The 18,270-nt window shown below is 41.5% G+C and overlaps 2 protein-coding genes across 2 annotated transcripts; both read left to right on the top strand.

The window, feature by feature from the left end:
* The first annotated feature begins 2,315 nt into the window (after positions 1 to 2,315).
* LOC113063689 (uracil nucleotide/cysteinyl leukotriene receptor-like) lies at positions 2,316 to 3,124 on the top strand. The gene is made up of 2 exons (XM_026234020.1): positions 2,316 to 3,023; positions 3,109 to 3,124. The coding sequence occupies exons 1-2, from the start codon at positions 2,320 to 2,322 to the stop codon at positions 3,122 to 3,124; spliced, it is 720 nt and encodes a 239-aa protein (XP_026089805.1). The 5' UTR covers positions 2,316 to 2,319.
* A 12,214-nt stretch (positions 3,125 to 15,338) lies between these two features.
* LOC113063688 (C-C chemokine receptor type 8-like) lies at positions 15,339 to 16,143 on the top strand. The gene is made up of 2 exons (XM_026234018.1): positions 15,339 to 16,027; positions 16,128 to 16,143. Exons 1-2 carry the CDS (start codon positions 15,339 to 15,341, stop codon positions 16,141 to 16,143), a joined length of 705 nt encoding a protein of 234 aa, XP_026089803.1.
* Positions 16,144 to 18,270: the final 2,127 nt, after the last annotated feature.

Here is an 18,270-nt window from a genome sequence, read left to right as displayed (position 1 = left end):
CACTGTGGCCTGGATAATCACTCTTGGTTCCTGTTTATTCAGCATGTTCACTGAAGTCTTGTTTTATTTTAATTCATATTTGTTCTCTCTCCAGTTTCTCCTCTTGTTCTCTATCCAGTTGTTCTGCTGTGTGGCTGTTCTCAGAGCTCTGAAGCAGTCAGGACCAGGAGAGAGAGGGAGAGAGAGAGAGGAGGAAAACCACATGAAGAGAAGAGCATTTTATATCATTCTGATAACTACTGTGAACATGTTTGTTCTCTATGTGCCATTTATTGTCTCAGGATTGATTCTCATTCTAAGCAAAATGTATATTCCTGAACTGTTTACTGTTGGATTATTTTGTTTTATTTTGGGTGGTTTCGTTCAGCCTGTTCTTTATCTGAACCGGGCTGGAAAACTCTCCTGTCTTCATTTTCCATAAATCATGATTGTTTTTAGATCTTACCAAACCACATCATAGACTTCTATCTTATTGCTCATAGATTTGATTTGTTTGTGGTTGTTACGTCCAGAGCCATAAGGTTTTGGGTAACACTTTATTTTGATAGTCCACTTTAGACATTCAGCTACCTATAAATAACTTTGTAACTGCATGTTAACTAGCAGTCATTTGAGAATTAGACTGTTTGCTTAATATCATAATATAACTAATATTTTATTTTGATGGCCGCTCAACAGACATTCAAATTTTTGTTGTTGTAGTATTTGTCTCACTTTTGTTTGCATTTTATCATGATTGTTTGGGTTATTGTAGTCTTTCTGGGTTTGGAGATTTTAGCAGTAAATTGCTTTATCAATATACATTTTTTTTATTTTTTATTTTGATGCTTGCCCGGAGATTATTTCCTTGGAACTAAAATTTAATCACAGCATAATTTCATCATGTATGGGAAAAGAAAACCTTCCCTTTTCAAATCGATCATTAAATATCTGATCGAATGTATTTGTGTGACTGTCTGCATGTTTATTAAAAATGATCCACTATCAAAAACAAACTTATAGTTGTACATTTGATTGCTCCACATAAACTTGGATCTAGTTTCCTGCCGGTCTGCTGATTGCTGCAAGTCAGTCATTTTTTATTTAGTAAAAAAAAAAAAAAAAAAAATTCAGCACTGGCCTGCTTTTTCAAATATGTACTGTTGCTGCCCTTGGTAATGATTATGTGAGTCAGTTAAATATTGTGTAGACATGTGCATTGGCTAACAACTTTAAATTCAAATGAGTCAGTATTACTCCATTCAAATGTTTAGTAAGATATATGACTGTCTTTTTGAACATTATGTTTAATTAATATATTTGAATATATGATGATTTATGCTCTGAGGCAGATGAAGTCATACACATACAGTATATACTTGTGACAGTTGTGAAGTCTACAAAACACAGCACAGGTTTCTACACATTCAGAGCGACTGGATATTCACTCTTCAGGTTATTTAATTCCACTTATTCACTAATTCAATAGATTATGAGATTAATAACAATGTAGACATTGGATACTAGAATTGGGACCTTTTGAAGTGTATCATAGAATGCATTTAGAATATCTTTAAATCTTGTATCTTTGACTTCTTTTCACAAAGTCTGAATTATTATAAAACAAGAATATATAAGAGTAAAAATTTGGGATTTGTTCCTGAGATTGACCGGTTTACTAAACTATACTGTATTTAACCTTATGCAACTTATGCAACTTATTCTACTGTTTGTGCTTGAGGTGAGTATCATGTTGAGCATTTTATGTTGTGTTCACCATAAGCAATTCTAAAATTGGTTTTGAAAAACTATTCTGTTCTGTTGAAATGGGACAGCAGCTTTGATTTTTTTTTTCTAAAATCAGATACTTTGCAAATGTCAGCATTTTATATGCAGACCATGAAGATATAAAAGCTGCCAATGGGGTGGTAATCTTTCAAAATATACTGATATGTATATTTTAGGTACTAAAACGTCTCATTTATGGGGGTAAACAAGGTTCAAAAGTGAAGTGACGTTATTTATGCACTCCATATTCCCAGAGACTTAAAAAATTGTTTAAAATTTTTTAAATAAATAAATAAATATATTTTGTACAGTATAGCATGATTTTCCAAAAAAAAAAAAAAAAAAGAAAGAAAAAAAAAAAAACCTTCAATAACAAACCTTTTGTGTCCGAACTTGGGAACACCAATTTTGGGTGATAAACAAATCATGGTGTAAAATCATTCATAGCAGCTTTGAAAGTGCATGCAATTTAGGTTCATTTATTGGAAACTATTTTCTCTTGATAGAAAGCCTACATTTCCTGAGAGATTTTGAGCCGAGAGACGAAACGAGATGAATAACTGTACAGATAACTTCATACCGGAATCATCTACATTCTCCACAACTCAACACATTGGGCTGCTAAAAATTTTGGATCTTTGTCTGCACAGCTTCAATTTCCTGTTCGGTTTTCCTACACACTTCTATGTGACATGGCTCATCATCACAGGAACAGGAAGTGGAGTTGCATCAGAATTCTTCATCCTGAATCTCTCTGTTTGTGAGCTGGCCAATACTCTAAACATTTTTCTTCATGTACTTGATCGCTGGTTTTCAATTCTCAAAGCATTAAAATATTTTTTCTTAGGACTAGGCATCACTGGTCATCCTCTGTTTCAGTGTCTGATGTGTGTTGAGCGTTACCTGGCAGTGGTTCATCCTGTCACCTTTCTGAAGTACAAACCTCTCAGATACAGAGTGATCTGCTGCACTGTGGTCTGGATATTCACTCTTGGCTCCTGTTTGTGCTGCTGGTTTACTATGGTCTCATGTAACTTGTATATTTATGTATGCTGCTTCTCACTGCAGTTCCTCCTCTCCTTCTCCATCCAGTTGTTTTGTCTTGTGGCTGTTCTCAGAGCTCTGAAGAAGTCAGGACCAGGAGAGAGAGCGAGAGAGAGAGAGGAGAAAAACCACATGAAGAGAAGAGCATTTTATCTGATTCTGATAACTTCTGCGAGCATGTTTATCACATATGTGCCGTATATTGTCTCAGGGTTACATTGTATTCTGACTCGAGGTTATTTTCAGGAAGCTTTTTCTGTTGCTTTTTTTTGTTATGTACTGGCTGGTTTTGTTCAGCCTGTACTTTATCTGAACCGGGTTGGAAAACTCTCTTTTTTTATTGAATTTTAATTAATTTAATTTAATTAGCGTTAGTGTTAATGATAGTCGAACATGTTAATATATATTTAATGAAGCTTCACATGTGGCTACTGTGCTGTATTTACAGTGTAAAGTGGCTCAGATCATAATGCGTCGCTCTGTCATTCACTGTTTGTTAAGAGCAACACAGCTGACTAATAGCTGTACATTTGTTTGTTCTTTTTTATTTCCATAAAGATTACATTTGTTTTGAGTGTGTTTATCAGATATGGTTATTATAAATGTGAATGAAATTAAATCTTAAATTACTAAATCTTGTTTTATTAATTTTTTTCAATTTCAATCAACTTGAATGAAAGGAAATCATTTCCCCGGTCCTAGCATCTCTTCACTGGTTATCGGTGCATTATAGGACCCATTTTAAGATTTTAGATTACATTTTAAGATTATAGTTTTGAACGGTTATCATTGATCTTGTTGTCAATATTTAGTTTGTCCAGTGATACCAGGTTGCAGTTTCCACAATGAATGGGAATGAATTGTCTTTTAATCCTGTTTATACAGATAACGTATTTTCATAAATATTTGCAAGTCTGATGTTTTATGTGAAGCATTTGAGGTAATGCACATATATTCTTATGACAGCTTAAAAGTCAATATAAAAAACACAGCACAGAAATATTTATACATTCAGAGAGACTGGGAAAATTGGCACGTACAATCATTGACTGTCCCACTGTTCAAGACTGTCCATCCTTTTCAAGTTGCTCTTGTCCCTTTAATATCAAATGTCTATATTTGATATTAATTCGGAGTTGCATTAGAGTTCTTTGTCCTCAATATCTGTTTATTTATTTATTTATTTATTGTTTATTTTATTACATTTCCAGAACCAAACCATGTTTTGTATTTAGCATTAATTTTGTGATTTTGTTTTTTTTTTCATTTACAATAAATTGTTTCCTGTATATTAGCATTTATGATACCAGAACATGTTAGAATGTTTCTCTGTCATTCAGTTTTCTGATTATTCAGAGTGATCCACCCCCTTACTTATACAATTCAATACTTGACTTTCTCATATTCATATTAACTGCATTCCATATGTTTATTAGATGTGGTTGCTGCCAGTCTGTCATTTGTTTATCTAATAAAACTCTTCATAAATGACATTGTCACCTTAAATGTAGAAATTCTTGCATTAAACTATACTTTAGTCATATAACAATTTCAATATTTTACGTATCCCCTGATTATTTCATATAATCACACTGAATTATTATCATTATTATTATTATTATTAAAGCTCAATCTGTATATGTGAAGTCTGATACTGCTTGAAAGTCATAAATGAGAATCAAAGTGAACATTTTATATTGCATTCATCATAAGCATCGTCATCAGCTTGCCCTGCCAGCAGAGGCGTCATGCCCATTCAAAGTGAGGGGGCACGTTCCCCCTCAGATTTCTGAGCCAAGTGGATTTTAGATGCTTCCAAACGAAAAAAAAAAAAAAAAAAAAAAAAAGCCAATTAATTTATATATATATATATATATTCAATACAATCACACCGGTGTTATTAGATCGTTCAGTGCACAGCATCAGATGCTAAATTCTAATCTGTGTTCGCTGGCTGGCACTGAGCCAGAGACAGACGCGTTCGTACAACGCTTCGTGATAACCAATCAGAAACGATTCTGTTGCGCTTATGAATGCAATGGCCAATCAGAGACATGCAGAAGAGTCATCACTGAAACACTGTGTTTCCCTATCATAGGTCACTTCGATGCTGCGGTGACGTCACCACGTATGGGAACACCTCTGGTGTGACGAATGTCTGAAGCCCTATACCATCCCGCCAATCCTATTGGCCAAATGGCGCATAGCACCACCCTGCGCATGCGCGCGCATGATATACCTGGGTGCAGCGCGCCATTTCGCTCAGATTTCATTCCTTCAGGAATAGCGAATCATCTGTGCCCTATCGTCTCGCGTTCTCCAGCGATCTCTTCGAGCAGTGTTAACTCCTCTTCGCGGACGCGATGAGCTTTCGAAAATGTAAGGAGCCATGTACCAGGTACATCACGGCGGGGGACACTCATGACAGGTGCGTAGTATGTCTTGGTTTACATCACGCACAGGCGGCGCTTAGCGGCCTTTCTTCCTGTCCCCATTGTGATGGCCTGCGGCTCAGAGTACTGCGCTCCAGGGTGGAAGTTTTCTCTAATGTCGCCCTCGAGTCTAACCCCCGTCAGGTCACCTCTGCGACTGCCGAGGCACCGCACGAGGCGAGGGCCTGGGGTGACACGTGCGACATGGATTTTGTGGACAGCGCAGCGCTGGAATATTCTCCACATCGCTCGCTCTCCCCTACCCTGCTGCAGAATAAAACTTATACTGAGCCCGTCGTCTTCTCTAATGAGGATTTACTTCCCACACCGGAGGCATGCACCGCCATCTCCTTCGGTTGTGGACGCTATGACGACGATGTTTTATCCACCGCGGCCTCGGGGTCTGAGGACTTCGCGACCGACACTAGCCCTCTTCCTCCTAGCGGACAGGAGAGGCGTGTTTCCCCCTCCTACAGTGAGCTGTTGGATGTGGTTTCTCGTGCGGTGGGTAAATTGGGGCTAGACTGGGAGGTTGACAAGGCCGAGGCCCAACCTTCTTCCAAGCTGGACGACCGTTTTTTAACCAGTCGGACACCTACACAGCCCCGGAGGCCTTTGCCTTTTTTCCCGGACCTCCACCAGGAGGTTTCGAGGTCCTGGAAACAGCCATTTTCGGCGCGGATTACTAACGCCGCGGCCGCGGATTTCGCCACCGTTTCTGATATGGCGAACCATGGCTATACTATGATGCCCCCGGTGGAAGAGACTCTCGCCGAACACCTTGCGCCTAGTTCGGCCGCGGCTTGGATGTCTCGCCCCCTTCTTCCTTCGAAGGCGTGTCGAGTCACGTCTAGTTTGGTGGGTAAATCCTACATGGCAGCTGGTCAGGCGGCTGCGTCGCTCCACTCTATGGCGGTCCTTCAGGCCTACCAGGCGGAGTTATTGAAGGAATTGGATGAAGGTGAGGGCATCACACCGGAGGCAGTTAAAGAACTGCGTAGAGCTACGGATTTGGCGCTACGCGCTACCAAACATACCGCTCGTGCAGTGGGCCGTACTATGGCCGGTTTGATTTCGGTTGAGCGCCACCTCTGGCTTAATCTCACCGATATTAAGGAGAAGGATAAATCTTTCCTGATGGATGCCCCTGTCTCCAGGGATGGATTGTTCGGTGAGGCTGTCACGTCAGTAGTGGAGAAGTTCAGGGCAGCGAAACAGCAATCAGCCGCTTTCCGCCAGCTGATTCCCCGCAGACCCAGGGAGGTCGAACGCCGGCAAGCGCCCGCGCGTTCTCGCTCAACCTCCTCTCACCGCCAGCGAGCAGCCTCTCGAGAGGAACCTACACCCATGGCGCCTCCTCGTAAGGACTGGGGCCCTAGGGTTTTTCCTCCGGCGCACCAGCGTCAACGTAAGCGTTTGAACCTGACCTCGACGGCTAAAGCCTCTCGTTCTCGGGTGCCGAATAGCAGCTCCTGATCTTTTTGCTGCTTGCCAGGGACTGTGCCCTCCGCTAGAGAGCGCTGTCGGACCGCTTTCGCGCATCCCACACTCTCATTGCAGTCCCCATGCTCAAACATTGATTGTCTCGCCGCTAACAGCGCCTCGAGCAACATTGGATCGAGCTGTAATGACAGTCGCTCCCTCAGACACTCTGCGCAATCCTGCTTTCGGAGTTCGAGGTACGACTCAAGGACCCTACACAAACGGCCCGTTTATGACGGCTCACACAGCCGCCGCTTTTTCGCTAGCGGCAGAGCCCGATGTTCCATCTGTTGGCCTAATTCCTGCCGTGGACACGTTTCAGGATTATACTCAATGGAACGCAACGACTCCGGCGCATACGCTTCCCCGGTGCACGAACACCACGGGTTTTTCGTGTCCGGTCGTTTTAACGCGTATGACGGCGTTGCTGGGAGCGGAAGCTTTGAAACCGTTAATATTGTTTCGGGCCGCGTGGGAACGCTTGCCCGGCATTCCTCAATGGGTGTTACGCACGGTTTGTCACGGATACACCATTCAGTTTCGGAAAGGCCCGCCTCCTTTCCGCGGAATTCTTCCCACTACGGTGAAGTCTACAGAAATGGCGGTGCTGCGACAAGAAATGTCAGCTCTGCTGAGCAAAGGGGCTATAGAAGAAGTACACCCCTCTCAGATGGAGACAGGTTTTTACAGCCGTTATTTCGTGGTACCGAAAAAAGACGGCGGGTTACGACCCATTCTGGATTTACGCCGTCTGAATCTTGCACTCAGACCGAGCAAATTCAAGATGTTGACGGTGAAAAATATTCTGTCTCAGATCCGACCAAGCGATTGGTTTATTACGATCGATCTGAAGGATGCGTATTTCCATATTCAGATCGTCAAGAGACACAGGAAGTTCCTCAGATTCGCTTTAGAGGGCAAAGCGTATCAGTACCGCGTTCTTCCCTTTGGCTTGGCTTTAGCGCCCCGTACGTTCTCAAAGTGCATGGACGCAGCTCTGGCCCCGTTGCGGCTCCAGGGCGTTCGTGTGTTGAACTATTTGGACGATTGGCTGGTGCTAGCGCAATCGCGGACTCAAGCACACTCTCACCGAGATCTTGTGCTGAATCATTTAAACAGCCTGGGCTTACGAACAAATTTCAAGAAGAGTGTTTTAACTCCCTCTCAACGGATAACTTTTTTTGGAATAGATCTGGACTCTCGCGCGATGACAGCGAAGCTTTCTCTCCCGCGCGCTCAGTCGATTGCGTCATGCGTGCGGCACTTCAAAGCGGGTCGCACGGTGACGGTGAGATTGTGCCTCAGGCTCTTGGGTCTAATGGCAGCAGCATCCCCCGTGATTCGTCTGGGATTGCTTCAAATGCGCCCTTTTCAGTGGTGGACGAAAAGGCGGAATATTTCACCCCGTTGTCTCCCGCATCGCACGATTTCGGTGACACGGCGGTGTGTGATGTCGCTGAAAATTTGGATGTCAACCGAATTTCTCCTGTCAGGAGTTCGATTGGGAATTTATGCTTTCCGAGAGACTGTCACGACGGACGCGTCTTTGACTGGTTGGGGAGCTGTGTGTCGAGGGCGACCAGCCCACGGAGTGTGGACAGCGGCTCAGCGCGGCTGGCATATAAACAGACTGGAATTACTGGCAGTTTTTCTGGCTCTCCAGTATTTCTCGGATCTGCTGATCGGCCGTCATGTGCTACTCAGATCAGACAACACAGCGGTTGTGTCTTATCTGAACCATCAAGGAGGATTGCGCTCTCGCCCCCTGTGCAGGCTGGCGAGGCGTGTTCTTCTGTGGTCTCGGGACAAGTTTCTCTCGATCCGGGCCATTCATGTCCCCGGACGATTGAATTTCGGAGCGGATCTGCTATCCAGACAGGCTCTGGAACAGGGAGAATGGCGATTACACCCCCAGACGGTGGATCTTTTATGGCGGATATTCGGCAAAGCGAAAGTGGATTTATTCGCATCGAGCATGACTACGCATTGCCCGCTATGGTTCTCCCTACGCTCCCCATCGCCCCTGGGCGTGGATGCGTTAGCTCACAGCTGGCCCAAGACCAGTCTGTATGCTTTTCCTCCGATTCGTTTGATCCCAGCGGTATTATGCAGATTACGCCGGGACAGAGTGGAACAGCTGCTGCTGGTGGCTCCGCGATGGCACACGCAGCCGTGGTTTGCGGATCTGATCAGTCTGCTAGCGAGCTCTCCGTGGGAGATTCCCATCAGACAGGATTTATTATCACAAGCACAGGGGCTGATTTGGCACCCGAGGCCAGATCTGTGGAAACTGTGGGCGTGGCCACTGAGCGGAGTGCGTTAGTATGTCCCGGTCTTTCTGCTGAAACTACTGAGACTATATTGAGTTCTAGAGCAGCTTCTACGAGACGCTTATATGCTTTCAAGTGGAGACTGTTTACAGCCTGGTGTGGTAATCATAATGTGGATCCAGTTTACTGCCCAGTGGCTTCAGTGCTGGAGTTCCTCCAGGAGCGTTTCTCGGATGGCGTTACACCAGCCACTTTAAAGGTTTACGTGGCAGCCATTTCAGCTTACCACGAATGCATAGGCGGTGCCTCTGTGGGGCGTCATCCATTAGTTTCTCGTTTCATACAGGGTGCGCGACGGCTGAGGCCTTTCCGCCCTGTGCGAGTTCCTTCATGGGATTTATCCATTGTGTTGTTAGGTTTATCAGGGCATCCGTTTGAGCCCTTGGAGACCGTATCGGATAAAATCCTGACGTTGAAAACACTTCTTCTCATGGCTTTATCCTCCCTCAAGAGAGTTGGGGATTTACAGGCTCTTTCTGTTTCACCCTCATGCATGGAATTTGCACCAGGCTCTGTGAAGGTGCTGCTGCGGCCCAGGCCTAACTATGTTCCTAAGGTCGCATCTAACCCTTTTCGCTTTCAGCAGGTGGTTCTGGAAGCTTTTTCGCCTGCCGAGGCCGGGTCAGGAGATCTAAGTCTTTGCCCTGTGAGAGCTTTAAAGACTTATGTGGATCGCACAGCTCCTTGGCGTGGTTCTGACCAGCTGTTTGTCTGCTTTGGACATAAAAGTAAGGGCCATGCAGTTACAAAACAGCGCATGTCCCATTGGCTGGTGGAGGCGATTTCTTTGGCCTATGAGGCGCGCGGACTCGCTTCACCCTTAGGGGTTAAGGCTCATTCCACTCGAGCTGTAGCTTCTTCTCAAGCTTTTCTCAGTGGCTCTTCTATGGATGATATCTGTGCTGCGGCAGGATGGTCCTCACCGAGCACTTTTATCAAATCCTACAGTCTGGATGTGAGGATGGCCCCTGGCTCCCGGGTTCTCTCCGCTTGAGCAGTTGCTTCCTCGGATCTCAGTTATCAGGTACGTCAGGCGTTTTGGTATATCGTTCCCATACGTGGTGACGTCACCGCAGCATCGAAGTGACCTATGATAGGGAACATCTCGGTTACGTATGTAACCTTGGTTCCCTGAATAGGGAACGAGATGCTGCGGTTCTGGCCGTTCCGTACCTTGATAACTCTTCATCTTCAGTCATGAAATCTGAGCGAAATGGCGCGCTGCACCCAGGTATATCATGCGCGCGCATGCGCAGGGTGGTGCTATGCGCCATTTGGCCAATAGGATTGGCGGGATGGTATAGGGCTTCAGACATTCGTCACACCAGAGGTGTTCCCATACGTGGTGACGTCACCGCAGCATCTCGTTCCCTATTCAGGGAACCAAGGTTACATACGTAACCGAGATGTTTGTTCACTTGCTCGCTGACTGAATTATTTAGCGAATACTCTCATCAGAAACAACAAAACAGGGCAGATGTGTATACGAATGTAAGTAAGATATTCGTTTCATAATGTAAAGTGCTTCAGTGATTTTAATGGGAGTTTTTGAGAGTGCCTGAACTCTGGCTAGACTGAATGAAAATGTTCTTTGATAATGTAAAAGTTCTTTACTTTCTATAAAATGAAAGTGTTAAAATAACTAACTTAAAATATTGTTATTAAAATTTACATTAAATGCAAATTCGGTTGTATTAAAAATATTTTATGGCATGATGTGGCACTTAAGTAAAAAGTCGGGTTCTTATGTGTTAATAGATTACACTACCCATCACCATATATTGATAATAATCTATAAAGGTGCAAAACGCGCTTACTTACACATATTTGAGAATAGAGATAGTTCCTGATATATTAAGCATGTTTGGAATTGTTTAGAATAAAAAGGAAAAATAAATAAATAAAACATGTAAATCTGTTATACAGTGCGTAGCTGCTGTGTCACATGACAACCATGACTTATACCATGAGTTATACTTATACTTGACATTATGAGTAAATTATGATTTTTTTTTTTTTTTTTTATCTCCAACCATATCCTGTCCATTTTATTTTATAGAAGTTTTACATTTTCTGTGAGCTTTTGCGCTGAAGGTGCAGCAAAGGAGATGGATAACTCTACAGAGAACTACACCACATTTGGAGCATCTACAAACTCAACAACTTGTGCTTGGTACTTTGTGCTAATGAAGATTCTGGACACTTTAAATTTTCTGTTTGGTTTTCCTACAAACTCCTATGTTTTATGGCTCATTGTCACAGGAACAGGAAGTGGAGTTACATCAGAATTCTTCATCCTCAATCTCTCTGTTTGTGAGATTGGTAACTCTCTTAATTCTTTGCTCTCTCTAATGGATTATTGTACAATTCTCAAGACAATAACTGAGTGTTTATTAGGTCTAGGCATCACTGGTCGTCCTCTGTTTCAGTGTCTGATGTGTGTTGAGCGTTACCTGGCAGTTGTTCATCCTGTAACCTTTCTGAAGTACAAACCTCTCAGATACAGAGTGATCTGCTGCACTGTGGCCTGGATAATCACTCTTGGATCCTGTTTATTCTGCATGTTTACTTTAGACTTGTTTTATTTTTTTTCATATTTCTTCTCGATGCAGTTCCTCATCTTCTTCTTCATCCAGTTGTTTTGTCTTGTGGCTGTTCTCAGAGCTCTGAAGCAGTCAGGACCAGGAGAGAGAGTGAGAGAGAGAGAGGAGGAAAACCACATGAAGAGAAGAGCATTTTATATCATTCTAATAACTACTGTGACCATGTTTGTTCTCTATGTGCCATTTATTGTTCCAGGATTGATTTTCATTCTAAGTAAAATGTATATTCCTGAACTTTTTATCGTTGGATTATTTTGTTTTATTTTGGGTGGTTTCGTTCAGCCTGTTCTTTATCTGAACCGGGCTGGAAAACTCTCCTGTCTTCATTTTCCATAAATCATGATGTTTTTAGATCTTACCAAACCATGTCATAGTCTTCTTACAGCCACTTTAACTCCATTCTATGTGCTCATTACATGTGGTTATTACTCATAGATTTGATTTGTTTGTGGTTGTTACGTCCAGAGCCATAAGGTTTTGGGTAACACTTTATTTTGATAGTCCACTTTAGACATTCAGCTACCTATAAATAACTTTGTAACTACATGTTAACTAGCAGTCATTTGAGAATTAGACTGTTTGCTTAATATCATAATATAACTAATATTTTATTTTGATGGCCGCTCAACAGACATTCTACATTGCATTTCATCATGATTGTTTGGGTTATTGTAGTCTTTCTGGGTTTGGAGATGGGGTTTTCTCTGCTGTTGTACATTCATTCACCACCAGCCGTATATTTCTGTTGTGATCCTCCCATAGACTATTTGGAACCATAACAGTGATTTATTTATTTGTATTTTTATTTTAGCAGTAAATTGCTTTATCAAAATACATATATTTTTTTTATTTGGATGCTTGCCCGGAGATTATTTCACTGGAACTAAAATTTAATCACAGCATAATTTCATCACGTATGGGAAAAGAAAACCTTCCCTTTTCAAATTGATCATTAAATATCTGATCGAATGTATTTGTGTGACTGTCTGCATGTTTATTAAAAATGATCCACTATCAAAAACAAACTTATAGTTGTACATTTGATTGTTCCACATAAACATAAAATGTAATATGGCTCATCATCACAGGAACAGGAAGTGGAGTTGCATCAGAATTCTTCATCCTGAATCTCTCTGTTTGTGAGCTGGCCAATACTCTAAACATTTTTCTTCATGCACTTGATCGCTGGTTTTCAAGTCTCAAAACATTAAAATATTTTTTATTAGGACTAGGCATCACTGGTCGTCCTCTGTTTCAGTGTCTGATGTGTGTTGAGCGTTACCTGGCAGTGGTTCATCCTGTCACCTTTCTGAAGTACAAACCTCTCAGATACAGAGTGATCTGCTGCACTGTGGTCTGGATATTCACTCTTGGCTCCTGTTTGTGCTGCTGGTTTACTATGGTCTCATGTAACTTGTATATTTATGTATGCTGCTTCTCACTGCAGTTCCTCCTCTCCTTCTCCATCCAGTTGTTTTGTCTTGTGGCTGTTCTCAGAGCTCTGAAGCAGTCAGGACCAGGAGAGAGAGTGAGATAGAGAGAGGAGAAAAACTCTCTTTTTTAATTAAATTTAATTGCGTTAGTGTTAATGATAGTCGAACATGTTAATATATATTTAATGAAGCTTCACATGGCTTCTGTGTTGTATTTACAGTGTAAAGTGGTTCAGATCATAATGCGTCTCTCTGTCATTCACTGTTTGTTTAAAGCTACACAACCACTACTTGTTTTGAGTGTGTTTATCAGATATGGTTATTAGACATGTAAATTAAATAAAAACTTAAATTACTAAATCTTGTTTTATTTTTTTTATTTTTTTTTCAATTTCAATCAACTTGAATGAAAGGAAATCATTTCCCCGGTCCTAGCATCTCTTCACTGGTTATCGGTGCATTATAGGACCCATTTTAAGATTTTAGATTACATTTTAAGATTATATTTATCAACGGTTTTCATTGATTTTGTTGTCAATATTTAGTTTGTCCAGTGATACCAGGTTGCAGTTTCCACAATGAATGGGAATGCTTTGTCTTTTAATCCTGTTTATACAGATAACGTATTTTCATAAATATTTGCAAGTCTGATGTTTTATGTGAAGCATTTGAGGTAATGCACATATATTCTTATGACAATTTAAAAGTCAATATAAAAAACACAGCACAGAAATATATATACATTTAGAGAGACTGGGAAAATTGGCACGTGAAATCATTGACTGTCCCACTGTTCAAGACTGTCCATCCTTTTCAAGTTGCTCTTGTCCCTTTAATATCAAATGTCTATATTTGATATTAATTCAGAGTTGCATTGGAGTTCTTTGTCCTCAATATCTGTTTATTTATTTATTTATTTATTTTGAGCGTATTAAAGTTTAATAAGGGTCAGTTGATAAATATTTAAATATTGCTTGGTGAGCAAGTTTGTCAAGATCAAATTTAACCGTAGGCAATCAGATGAAATTATAAATACATCTTTAGGTACATTGTTTTAACACAATTTTATATTCTTCTAAAGAAAAGCAGAGCTTCTTCATTACACAATTAAATAAACTTTTTCTAGTCTTTACTCCTTTCATCATGTAAGAGACTAAGAAATTGTAGTTTTATTGTAAATCAAGTGTTGTATAAGTTCACATTTTATGACGGTCATGCTGCTTACACGTGTTGCAGATGTTTTAGTGTGAGGTGTCTGTGTGGCACTAAAAGAAAGTTCAATACTTTCTGAAACATGAACAGGACTGTGGTGAGGTTTTATCCCATTTCGGAAATGTGATTGATTGATTCATAAATTCATTCATTACTATTTTCCCAACCAACCATTTTTTAAAATAAGAATTATAATAATTGTTATTAGTTTCAGTTTGTACAATGTTAACAGGTTGCAGATTCAAAATCAAACTGAAAATTATTTTTTTTAAATCCTGTGTATATAAATAATGTCATAAATATTTGCATATCTAATGTTTTATGTAACGTGTAGCATATGAAGTCATCCACATATTCTTATGACAGCTTCAAAGTCAGTCTACAAAACACAGCGCAGAAATGCATGTACAGTACATTCGCAGAGACTGGGCATTCACTCTTCAGGTGACAAATGCTAATAACTCCTTGTTTTCAACTCATTTGTATTCCATTTTGCTGTGAATATTATGTATTGTATAACGTTTGTGAGCAGATAAGATTGAGCATGTTTTATGTGATGTATAGTGTAGCAGATAAAGACATTCACATATATTCTTATGGCAGCTGTGAATTCAGTCTACAAAACACAGCACTGAGATTTTATAAGCCAAGAAACTGGGCATTCACTCTTCAAGTGATCAGCTTACTAATATTCAATATTTTTGTTGTGTTTACAGGAAGAAGTCTATGAGAATGTAAGTGATGGTTCTATTTTTAAATAAAACATGACTGATATAGAACTTAATGAATGAGTTGATTGGATTGCATTTATTTGATGTTATTTGGATGTGAAGCGACTTGCATTAAAATGACTTGGCTGTAAATGTTAAATATTTAATATTGGACTATTGTAGAATTGCACATCATTTGAAAAGTAACAAATTATTTTGTTTAATATACTCTGAATGTTCTCTTCTTGTTTTCTATTGATCACAACATCTATATTTATTTAAATATCTCTTGAGGTTTTGAGCTGAGATGACAAAAACAGAGGAGATGAACAATTCTTCAGTGAACTTCACCTCGCCTGAATCATCTACAAACTCCACAACTCAGTTCATCGGGCTGGGTGAAAGTCTGGAAATCTATATGCACTGCATCAATTTCCTGGTTGGTCTTCCTACACACTCCTACATGGTATGGCTCATCATCACAGGAACAGGAAGTGGAGTCGCATCAGAGTTCTTCCTCCTCAATCTCTCTGTTTGTGAGATTGTCAACTGTCTGAATAGTTTGTCTCGTATACTTATTAGATTTATTTGGTTTTCATACCTCACAATATTATCAGAGTTTTTGTTAGGACATGTCATCACTGGTCGTCCTCTGTTTCAGTGTCTGATCTGTGTTGAGTATTTCCTGGCAGTGGTTCATCCTGTAACCTTTCTGAAATTCAAAACTCTAAGAAAAAGAGTGATCTGCTGCACTGTGGTCTGGATAATCACTCTTGGCTCCTGTTTCTACTGCATGTGCAAAGTCTCAGATTATATTTCTGAAGTGTTATTCTTACTGCAGTTCCTACTTTTCTTCTCCATCCAGTTGTTTTGTCTTGTGGCTGTTCTCAGAGCTCTGAAGCAGTCAGGACCAGGAGAGAGAGGGAGAGAGAGAAAAGAGGAAAACCACATGAAGAGAAGAGCATTTCATCTTATTTCAATAACTATTGTGAGCATTATTATTATCTATGCTCCGTTTACTATCTCAGGATTCTCTTTTATTCTGACACAACATTATATTCAGGAACTTTTTTCTTTTGGCCTTTTTTGTAACGTGCTGGGTTGTTTTGTTCAGCCTGTTCTTTATCTGAACCGGGTTGGAAAATGTTCCTGGTTGGAAGTTCTTCTAAACAGAATAAACAATTCAGATGTTTTTTCAAATTAAATATTTAATAATTAGATATTTGCATATCTGATGTTTTATGTGATGTGTATCAGATGAAGTCATGCACATATATTTACGTGACAGCTGTGAATTCAGTCACAAACAAAACACAGCACAGAGATTTATATAAATCCAGAGAGACTTAGTATTCAGGTTACAAACGACTTGATATTTTCTGTATGAACGTAGGCTATATGAGTAAACACTACATTGTTTTTACTAATAGAGTATCAGAATATTATTATTTTTGGATTCTAGATGTATATAGTTTGCAAAACTTTTATTTTGCCTCTTTCCAAACATTCTGGAGTGTGTTACAGCGATCAAAATCAGAATTTGTTTATATTTACAAAATACATTTAAGTTACAGTGAAAATTTTGTAAATCTTTTCCTTTTCTTTCTGTCAATTAAATAAAAGTTAAAGTTAATTAAATAATCACAGGTTATTGATTTTACTGCATTTAACAAAACATCCAAATTTCCAAATTTAGTTTCTGTATTCCAATTTGGTTACACTTTAGAATAGGGAACGTCTTGGTTATGTATGTAACCCTCGTTCCCTGAAGGAGGGAATGGAGACGTTACGAATGGGATCTCGCCCGAGAGCCCAATCACCTTTGAGTGGTACAAAACGAGCCAATGGTACACAAAGTACCTTGGTCTGCGGAATTTGCATCGCGAGCTCTGCCCAGCAGAGCGGTTATATAAGGAGCAATGCGAGCAACTCGCATTCAAGTCTTCGCTGAGGAGCCAAGCCAGTGACCCGGCCGTTCAGCGGAACAGCGATGTGGCAAGGAGACGTAACGTCTCCGTTCCCTCCTTCAGGAGCCAGCACGAGTGAGGGCCTATAACTCGCACAGAATACACTGGGTAGCATATTCCAGCTGGACATATGCTAGCAGGCTGGCTGTCCGTGGGAGGACTTACAGAAGGCAGGTATCTACCAAGGTGGTGATACATAAGAACTTTGAGGTACCCAGCCCGCAGGGTGGAAGTTTCAACGACAGAGCTGGCAAGGGGCTTGCCAAGGGAAAGACACATGCTGCGGAGAGACTTACTGTGGACATACACACTTGGGATTACCCAGAAGGGGAACCACGACACATGGAAGCACCTAGTCCCACACATGGCTGACCAAGGGGCATGTATCCAAGTGTTTGACATCAACAGTGGAACTGAGGAACTCACCTGAGGGGAATAGCGCACGCATCCAGTCCGCGGAGTGGAATGGCGCAGCAAACGGATTGACAACGAGCAGGTCCTTACTGGCCCGAAGGGGCGAGTACCCGGGAGGACACGGGCTCTACACGGAGATTATAAAATCTTGCGAATGTGTTAGGTGTCGCCCAGCCCGCAGCTCTACAGATGTCTGCTAGCGAGGCGCCATGCGCCAGTGCCCAGGAGGAAGCTACGCTCCTAGTTGAGTGAGCTCTCACCCCTAGGGGGCATGGCAGGTCTCAAGCCGGATAAGCCAGAACTATAGCATCCACTATCCAGTGGGATAACCTCTGCTTGGAGACAGCCTTTCCCTTCTGCTGGCCTCTGTAACAGACAAAGAGCTGGTCTGAGGTCCTAAGGCACCGAGTTCTGTCCATGTAGGTGCGGAGCGCACATAGTTTTCAAATATAAAAACTTTAGCTCTACTGAGAGCAAGGTTTCGAAGGGAGCTCTCTGCTGTGCTGATAGAACCACTGCGAGGTCCCAAGAGGGGTCTTGCTGAGGGCGAGGCGGATTGAGCCTCCTTGCTCCTCTCAGGAACCTGATGATCAGATCGTGCCTTCCAAGAGACTTACCTTCAACAGGGTCATGGTGAGCCGAAATGGCAGCCACATAGACCTTGAGGGTGGAAGGAGACAGCCTTCGTTCCAACCCCTCCTGAAGAAAGGAAAGCACTGACCCAATTGGGCATTTCCAGGGGTCCTCACGCCGTGAAGAACACCAAGTGACGAAGAGGTTCCACTTCAAAGCATGGGCATGTCTGGTGGACATGGCTCTAGCTGAAGTGATGGTAGCTACCACCTGTGGCAAGGTACCTAAACCTTCTGTGACCCG

This window comes from Carassius auratus, chromosome 46, assembly GCF_003368295.1.
Source record: "Carassius auratus strain Wakin chromosome 46, ASM336829v1, whole genome shotgun sequence".
NCBI lineage: Eukaryota > Metazoa > Chordata > Actinopteri > Cypriniformes > Cyprinidae > Carassius > Carassius auratus.
Note: the sequence above shows the minus strand (reverse complement) of the source record. Positions and strands in the feature narration are given on the sequence as shown.

Excerpts from the sequence above, each read along its gene's own strand:
- LOC113063689 (XM_026234020.1), top strand. The coding sequence starts at position 2,320 with ATGAATAACTGTACAGATAACTTCATACCGGAATCATCTACATTCTCC.
- LOC113063688 (XM_026234018.1), top strand. The coding sequence starts at position 15,339 with ATGAACAATTCTTCAGTGAACTTCACCTCGCCTGAATCATCTACAAAC.